This window comes from Lottia gigantea (assembly GCF_000327385.1).
Source record: "Lottia gigantea unplaced genomic scaffold LOTGIsca_2, whole genome shotgun sequence".
Classification (NCBI taxonomy): Eukaryota; Metazoa; Mollusca; class Gastropoda; family Lottiidae; genus Lottia; species Lottia gigantea.
In genome coordinates, this window is record NW_008708400.1 from 3,080,264 (window position 1) to 3,090,419 (window position 10,156).

Sequence of the window (10,156 nt, forward strand, 5' to 3'; positions counted from 1 at the left end):
TAGAAAAACTTCACATTTGCATAAAATGATGATATATAGAAACGAAATTTTATGGATGGATTTTATAGAAAAGGTAAATGAACTATTATAAATAAAGAAATCGCCTTTGGGCGAGTTAATATTTAATCTGATTTCAGATCAGAAGAGATCGTTTATTCCATTTTCTTAATAAAGTATTTGTTCCATTCCAATCCTACATCACATTATTACAACACACTGCCGTAGCGTCTTAAATTAGATATTTTATAAGTCAAGGACATAAATGATCAGACCAAGTTTAAATCAGATGAAACCTGTAATCTCTTACGTAGTTACAAGAGACTGTTGACGCCCTTTGTTACAAAAACAATAACTAAAAACCGACCTTCTTTAAATCAAATATATTATAAAATCTACTGGGTCAAGGGCAAACAATTAGGCAGGTACCGCAAAACGTTAAGAAAATGAACAATAGTTTAAACAAAAAAAAAAAAAACGTTGAAAGTTTGATATTCCCGCCGATAGTTTTAAAATGTGAAACCTGAAAAAACTGAATTAACATTTTAATCTTTCTAACTTAGCCAGATTAACACGGAAATGTTTCACGCAATATGGCAACCTAGCTGTAATCTAGGTCAAACACAATTGGCCTACGTGGTGGCAGTACTGGGACAATTTTCAACCATTTGAAATGTCAACACCCCTCATCCTCAGAATCTTCTTCAGTAACGGCACTAGTAACAGTCATCATAGCACTTGAAAATGCCCTGGCAATTGTGGAACAGGGTGGTTTTTTTGTCAACGTACGAAGTTCCAATTCTGTTACATTTTTGGTTAACTTGTACGGATTTTAACTTCAACTGCAGTCGAACATGTTTTCGTCAAATAAATTTCATTGATTCCTCTTCTGTCTTCCTATCTGTTAATGAAATAAGTAGTTAAAATAATCTGTCATACACTTCTTTTGGGTGATAATAAACAATATTAGTTTTGTCAACATCTTGCAAGAATGGCGCCTTCATTAGTGTTTATGAGATCAAATTGACTGCATTTTCAAGTACAAGTAACTAATATATATTTTCATTTCATCCATAAACAAGTTCACTAAGTTTTGTCAAAATCTGTCAAGAATTGTACCTTCTAGAGTGTTTACAAGCTAAAAATTGCTAATTTTTCTGATTTTCAATAGCCTTCATCCTTGGGTGATTACAAATTCACACTAATTTTAGTTAAATTCCCCCAAGAATTGTGACTTTTAGAGCTTATACTGATTAAAAAAATATTTATCGATCTTTCTTATTTTCAATAAGGATAATACTTGGGTGATTACAAACACCCACACCAAATTTCGTCAAATTCCATGTGGGTGTAAATAACGATATTCAACTGAGTATAGAAATAGAAAGTGAAATTCCTTGTATGAGGTAATTTTGAAGAAATTATGCGATTTTTATACCCAAAAACCCCAAAATGGCGAATCTGTCCTTTAAATGTTCAGAGCTATAAATATAGAAAACAATCAATAAGCTTATAAATTAATAATATATTACAATCCAACATTCTTGAATAGGTTCAAGAGGCAATTTACTCAAACTGTTGGTTTAATCCCACATGTTACTAAATGACCTTTTTAGATTTACATATCGAATTCTAGAACTTCTTGTGTTTTGTCAAAGGAATGTAAAAGAGTAATATTGATTGTGTTTATAGAGTACAGGTGTTGTTTGGTTTAAAATGACGAAAGCTGGAACCTTTAAACCACCATATTGTACTTCCGACAGTTTAAATCTCTTCAATCAATGTGCTTTCGATCCATTTGTGTTAGAAAATTTAAAGTGAATAATATATTGAGAATGATAAAAACTCAATAATCGAAATGAAAGATCAGCTGTATGTATTGTCTTTGCCAATTGGATAAATAAGATTACACTTATTATCCCGTTGCAGTTTAAATTAAATTCTGCCAACATCATGCAGTTCGCTGCAGTTTTACCAGGACAGCTGCATTAGACTACTTCCCACAGAGACTTTTCACGTGTAGAACATAGGGTCTAAGGTTATTGTCTAATCCCAATGACAAGATAATTTTTCCACGCCAGCCAATCCGACCCACAACAATTGCAAAAAACCAAGGATATCATCTGGAACTGTGACCGGGAATGAACCCCGTAATAGGCACTTGTATTGAAAAAATATATTAAATAAATGCACAACTTCTTAAAGAAAAAAAAACGTACGTCCATAACTAATTTGATTTTCAGTGCTTTTTTTTTCAAGCTGTTACCTTAATTGTGCTACTTTAACCTTACCATGTACAAAAGAAATAGAAAACGGATGTTGCTTTGACAAATGATGTTTTACAGAAAGTTAATGAAAGTCATGGTAGCTGATGAGAGAAAGGGACACGATCATGGAGACGTATAAGGTATTTCATTTAAGATTTTGAAACCCAATAAGAAAAAGTTGTATATTTCTAACCTAGTTTATCAAATTGTGTAGGCCTACTTAAATAAAATATCGGTTAATAGAAAAGCAGTAGAGACGGGTAACAGATTTAATATGTTGAAAACTGAAATAAATCTTATGAATATCTTACGTTTTCAAACTGGAAATTGGTTTGTATGTTCATATGATATATCCATTTGTAATTCATGTGTGAAGTTATTTAATATTGCATCTGCATACTTCTTACTTATTTCGATTGTGTTATTGTAAATCATGTCCCTACTAACTCTATAACTAGCAAATTAATGGAACTGGGGCAATCGAGACGTTGATTTGATGGCAATCAAGTGCCTCAACTGCTGCGTATCTAATTAACATTAATTTCTTAAGTAATTTTTTGATATCTTGATAGAACTGTCAGAAACAAAAATGAAATCTGATTTCTTTTCAGATAACACCACAGGTTGTTTTCATGGTGATGCTATGGATAAACACAGTGTTTGGTATGCCAGACAACTGCGCTAACAGCACTGCTAGTGTTGAAAATTGTCACATGACTCAGGGAATTGATCAGGTTTATATCGAAGGATTTGCACCAGCTTGCACTAAACACGATGTTTGCTACAGATGTGTAAGTTGCCATCTATTTTAGTACATTTCAATTGGTCATCCTTGTCAACTAGTACAGGAAGTTTCCATACTTTGTTAAAAACAGCATTCCAACCTATGAACTACTACCTGTCTCTCGTATATCATTTTCATATCTTCCACAGTAACAGACAATTGGTCATTTTGGAAGCATAATGAAACAGCGCATTATCATATTGGTGCCTCTTCCTTGGTTAAATGAGAATCCTTCTTCTTACCCATTCCCTAATGTACGACGTCACCTCACTCATCTGATTTTGCTGTCTCTAAAGCAGTCATTAAATTTTTGTACTTATAGCGTTGCTGTGAGCCAACTTGATTATGTCCCTTTATCCGTAACACAGTGTTTACTGGAACGTACTCAACAAGTTAACATATTATTTCAGGGTGCCAGATTTCACAAAGACAGAGAAAAGTGTGATCTTATATTTTTGGATGAATTATCCGCAATATGTAAAACACTAAATGGTACTACTTACAATGTTGCAGCATGTGACGGTGTTGCTGGTACGTTCTACTCCCTCATTTACATGTCGGGTAACTTTACATATTACGAAACACCCCTGCACTTCTGTAAGGATTTCTGGGTTGCTGTTTGCTTGAATTAATAAACCGGTTATCTAATCTGTATTGCATTTATTTTCACAGCAAGTTGAGGAGTCAGTACATCTTTTCTTGAATTCAAAAGTTGTATGTAGGCTATGTATTTATCAAAAATCTGTTAAAAACTATAGATTATATAGCATTTTCAATATGCGCGATTGCATGGGTCAATAGCCATATAATCTATAAATAATTCAGGATTCTAGAGCATTAACAAACGTCGGATGGCTTCCGACAATAAATGTCCACATACAGAGAGGTGTGTGGTCTTGGTGTCAGTAGGCTTTTGAAACTACACTGTTGTTCACTTGTTCTAGAATATGTCCCTTGGTATATATATGGACTAAGACCGGTAATTCATTTGCCAACTGTTTCCATGTTAAATCACGAAATTCAACCTTCTACAACTTTTTCCAGAAATTTCGTTGAAAACTTTCCTATATGTCGCATGAAAACCTGGCCAATCCTTAGTTTCTTGACAAAAATTCAATATATCATGACCATGAAAATCTTGAGCTAGCCAAACTAAAAGTAGTCCATTTCATTTGATCAACATCCGCTTGACAGTCACTGCATACAGAACTACTATAATCTCTCATCGTCTCACAAAATCTGAAAAAATGCAATTTCAGATGCAAATACCGAAAACTGAAGCAGAAAGAGGACTACAATTATTTACATAAAACGTGTTAGTCCTATATAACTACTGACACGCGGATACATTCTGAGCTTGTCTACAGGTTTTGGGACAGCATTTATACACAAACTCTTTGTAGGTAGTTGTGTATCTAATGAGCTTTATAGATCTATACCAGATGCAGTTGATGGTTTGTCACATTTTGACATTAGACCGATTAAGGACAAGAGAGGGATCTGACTGCCTGTTAAGACATGATATTGGAACGATGGTGAATCCTTTGGGTAGGAACTACATCCCAATGCTCACATGTGCGGAGCGAAGGTATACCAGCGTGTACCAGTCACTCAGAAAAAAAAATAAATAAAACATCACGAAACTTTTTACAAACCTATCTATTTCAAGAGAACGGAGATGTACCCTGATTAATGCTGAAGATAAACCTTATTTTGAGGATTTACTGAGTAATCCTTCGCTAAATTAGCTCGATTCATTTTATCTGTTACAGGCTATTAACTAAAATTACAGAATCATGTTCTAAGCCGAAACATGCTTGAGGTGCATTAAAAAGTATGGAACGAAAGAAATAAAATACAAATTGAATGGTTGATTTGAACGGAGCTTGTCTTTGAACTAACCGAAAATCATTAAAGAAAACGTGAATGATCATGAAAATAAGCGAACTTTCCCCTCGATTCGTCTTTAGAACTGATAACCGTTACGTTATTGATTGCTTTGTAAATATCAGAGCTTCTGTAATGAATGGATCTTGGACACAACATTATTCGGCTCACCGATTTCAACCCTGTAAAATAAAGAGCAAAAAGACATCACCCATTTCATTTAATATCTAGATCTTATTTCCCATTTTTGTTTAGCATCCAAAGATTCAGATGTATAGTGGAAAACATATTACATCAAATGATTTTGGTCGATTTTTTTCTGCATTTTCTTTACTTAGTTCAATTGAAATGGTCACATTATGGACCAGAAAAATATATCGTCGTAATCCTTCTGCTTCTGTTTGTAATTTTCATCCACCAAGAGATCAGCATTGTAAACTCAAAATTCTCAAGTTTATTTCAAGATATATGAATAAAATATTTATAAAAAAATAATTAGCGAAATGCGGTTTTCGAAACGGTATTTTGTTAAATTGTTCTTAACAATTCTGTTACCTGCGTTAATGTTTATCATTCAGCAAAGTTACGAGACAAGTCAAGGCCTAAAATATCGTAAACAAGAATGACAGTGATAAATCCTGAATATTTATGGATCATATTTCAAGTCTATGTGCACTTGTAATATACAGACCTACATCTACATTGTATTGTTTACCACTTGTAAGGCGCACTCATGTTAAACATTAACAACATTTTTTTTATGGGCACATGTATACATTTAATAAATCAGCACCGCCTTTAACTCATTTTACTTCTTATTTTTTGTCTTTGTTTTTACAAAGTCGTTGTTACCGAGGTGTACTGAAATTTTTCATAAGAATTGGAATATCATCATAAATAGTACTGTTAGTGTTTGACTTTGCGTTTCTAGTAACACTAGCGCACATTATCACTTTTGAATTGTTTTTTAGTCCAATTTTGAAACAATTTTGGTTACTATTTCTGGGTTTCTATTTACTTACTCTTTAAGACCATCAGTACTAGTTGAATTAACTTTTATAAACAAAAATGGGCTAACCAACGAACTTAATATATTTAATAAAGTTCACAAAAGTTTAAAAAAAAATCGGTCCTGAATGCTGTGGAATTTGTCACCACCCTATTGCACCGTAACATTTGGTAAAAGCGCGTATGTGAAATTATCATCTGTTGTATGTGTATCGAAAAACGTAAAACATTAACATATACCTAATACTTAAACGATATTTAGGAGTAGAGATCACATTAAATAAAGGAACACAAATTCATGGTATTTTATACTGTGTACGTTCCGGAATGTCAACATCTAGTCAGGTTTTGTTGGAATTACAGTAGCAGCCAATACCATAGTGAACGCAAGTTAACTCAAAGAGTGATGTAAATAACATAATGTTAATTCACCTTTTCAACTCAAATCAAATATCATATAAATATTTATAACAAATATTACATTGTGTAATCTGACGTATTATGACTTTACGTAACAAAAGTTGACAGTAGATAATAAAAGTGAATTTATCATTCAATATCTTATCATGTCTTATTATGTCTGAAATCATGACTTTGTTACTCTTGATTTATGGAATTGAAGAAACCATATTTTATTACATGGAAAGACAGAATCGTAAAATAAATGACACGGCAGTATTACTGATTTTGTCATTGTTTTCTGCTTTGTAAAGTGACCAAAATTATTTGGGTTTTTTTTAAGTCCAACTTTATACTTAAAATGCAACTGCCCTTCCATCAATAATTGCATAACGTTACGCGACAGTCGTCGAGTTTTGACTTTGAAATTGCTTAAGCAGGGTTACTTAATACATAGGCTTCATAATTTTTATGTTAGTTTTAACGAACTTCTGACAAATCTGTTTCTTGTATCTCCACTGATTTGTTTAGTCAGATATAGATTGATCTTGTTGAATCTCACAACGCTAACATGTATGATAGTGGTGGGTGTCACGCGTGAAGCAGACTATGGTTACTTATTTCGAAATACCTTTTTTTAGAGGAGTCCACTACTGTACAACTTTCATTCTCGATTTTGCCATACTTTGGACGAGATTTTGATTAAAGGGAATGTTATGTTATACGGATTTTTATATAAATATTGCGAAATAAAATATGACATGAATATTTCAAACTAATCTATATGTATACCGGCTCGCACCGAACATTAATTTTGGTTTTAAAAAGCTGGAAAAAGCTAGAGCTGTCATAAAACTAGAATCTAGTTGACTTTACAGCATAAAACTGGAATTCTGTTGACTTTAATTCCTAAGTGTTTGATTTGGAACGTAATAAAATGAATTGGTTCATTTATAAAGATATATATGCAAAAAACCAAGACAGCTTTGACGTCATTATTGCAGGCTCATTCGTGATAATTGATGTTTACTTGTAGAGTTTTTCATCTGATTAGACTCTAAGGATTAACCTAATATGTAAATATGTCAGGCAATACGTGTGGGAAATTATATGCAATTCTCTAATTCTCGACAGCTTCAAATTAAACAAATTTCAATACTAAAAAAGTCGTTAAAATGGCACTGTAAAAAGTTTTTCTAATGCTTTTATGTGTTTCGGGGATAATGATATTGAGTTAGGCGATGTTAGATGTATCGTGATATAGAAAAAAATTCCGGAAATAAACTCTTTGTACTGTTATAAAGTATCTCGTTTACTGTGCTTAAAAGTATTTGAAAACTGGCACACGAGGTCCAAGATCTAAGACACATTGTCAAATTTTGATTTTGACATGGCAAAAGCAATTTTATAATGAGGCTGATGAAGTTTGGTTATTCTCAAACAGACACTTTTATACTTTAGTCTGTCAAAACCAAAGGTATCTAAGTGATGCATTCCCGTTGTTATGCATATAATGCACATTATGATTTCATTCCCTTATCAAACTCTACTGTTTACCAAGATACAATAGTATGAGATATAGGTGCTGCAACAAGTAAAGAACACATCATGCACAGCTGTAGAAGAATAAACACATTGTAGAAATTAATTCATGTGCTGAAAGACGTTGGATTTCTTAATTCTGACCAACCTCCACGAAATGCTACAAAATTGTTCACCAAATGGCTATTTATAAGCTTTAAGAAGCCATGTTACATTTTTTCAAAGGTCATTTTGGCCCATTTTATAAAACATAATCCCAAAGTGTTTCGAAAACTGACTAGCATACCGGTAATATCGCCGAACTCTATGATATCATCAATTTGCACCATTTCAATTTTCAGTCAGACGCCTGTGGCTCCTGCAGTTCTACTAGTTATATGACGTCACCATCGTCAAAGCTGCTATTGGACCTTTGTGATAGTGACGTCATAAAATCTTTAAGTGGAAATGCCAAAAACACAGACGTCTTGGAATGCAAATGGATACTACCAGTGTCCCAAATGCACATCACATTTACATATTTACAATCCCTTTAACAGTTAGAAAATAAGACTCCATCACTAAAGTGTTTTATTAACGTACCTGAAATTAATTGGTAACGGAAACAGTAACGTGGTTATTAAATATGTGTAATACTGCTTGCTTCGATTTAACCCTATTTAACTATGCTGCATATCCGGATTTTCTATTGGCAATGTAAAACAGTGAAACAGATCCGAACATTTCGATTTGACAATGTTTACTATATCTTTTTGTCGACTTCGTTGCTATACCGAATTTTACAAATTATCAAAATATTAGGCTACTGTTAATAGACTGACTTTACTTTGATTAAAATATAAATATTAGCAACCATTATCACTTTAAACTTGTTTTACAGAGGACAATTTTCAGTCTAAATTATCATGCATAACAATTCAAACTGATTAAAATGGTGATCAAATGTGGTGTTTTATCTGTACTTTAACATTCAAACAAGACTTTTTGAAGGAGATGACAGGCTGACAGACCTAGTCGCTTAGTGGCATCCATCATGCATTCTTCAGGAGTATAGTACTTACTTAAATTTAAACTTGACTCAAATTTAAAAGCTAAATAGTTTGTTGAATGACCTTTGGGACAACATTGTCCACCTCCAACATCAGACACATAATTAATATATCAAGTAAACAATATGAGCTATGTGTACTCTCGGATAATTTATTATTTCAATTTCTTATGACGCGCATAACTTAACATGAATACTAAGTAAAATCTTCCACAGCAAAATACACGTTACTATGCATCAGGCCAATTATGGCTTTTATTTGAATCAAAATCTAAATTTAAGACATCTTCGAAATGCCAAATTGCTCGCATGTTTCCATATTTGTATCCATATGTAAATAAAGGAAATAGGAATTATTGCATCAATCTTCAATTACCCATGTGCAATTAAAATTTACACGCAACCAAATGAACTATTTGATCCTACAAATTCATGTCAATACGATTTCTTAAATTAAATTAACATTTACTCTAGGTGTTATATGATAAATCTAATCTTAGAAAGTCAAACATTAATTTACAAATACCAACATTGACAGTATATCGGAAACTATTCCACTTATATATGGCGTATGACTTTAAGCATGATTATTTAAGTTAATCAGTAAATGATTAAGTGTCTCTCTTAACTTAGTATCTCCATTAAAAACTGTTACTTTTCAAGAGTTTCGAGCAATTTGAGATCTCGATCGTACTTTTATGTGTTGTGTACTTCTTCCAACATTTCATCCCAGATGGTGAGTATCTTATTAACGGAGTAAGTCGATTCTCGGTTCGGAATATTGAATTGAAATCGAGTCCTGCGTTTTGCAGAAAGGGAAATTAAAATATTCTTAAATCAATGATCTGTATCCATGTAGTGCAATACTCATTGTGGTTGTTGACCGGGCTTCCTGTCTGATTTGCTTCTTTAAGGCTTTCATTACGCATCAGAAATCAGTTATCGTCGAATACAAGTGTTAATACAGAGATGACAAATATAATATCAAATCGGCAATTACAATGACAAAATGGCCTCCAAATTAAATTTAGAAACTTATGAAAGAAATGAAAATTAAATGGCGTTTATACCATACCGCTCTGGGCTAGTGTAGATGAACTATAGGGAATATTTTAACAATTTCGTGGGATAGTTATTAACCTGTTTTCCAATTCAGATTTGCTTAACGTCCCATTCGACAACGTTTCCGTGACCACATTCCTGTATGGTCACATGGGCTCACAT

At 32.9% G+C, this 10,156-nt stretch overlaps 1 protein-coding gene across 1 annotated transcript; it reads left to right on the plus strand.

Annotated features, from left to right (window-relative positions):
* Positions 1-2,389: 2,389 nt before the first annotated feature.
* LOTGIDRAFT_152798 (hypothetical protein) lies at positions 2,390-3,680 on the plus strand (the record flags this gene model as incomplete). The annotated part of the gene is made up of 3 exons (XM_009053311.1): positions 2,390-2,404; positions 2,876-3,055; positions 3,459-3,680. 3 exons carry the CDS (start codon positions 2,390-2,392, stop codon positions 3,678-3,680), a joined length of 417 nt encoding a protein of 138 aa, XP_009051559.1.
* Positions 3,681-10,156: the final 6,476 nt, after the last annotated feature.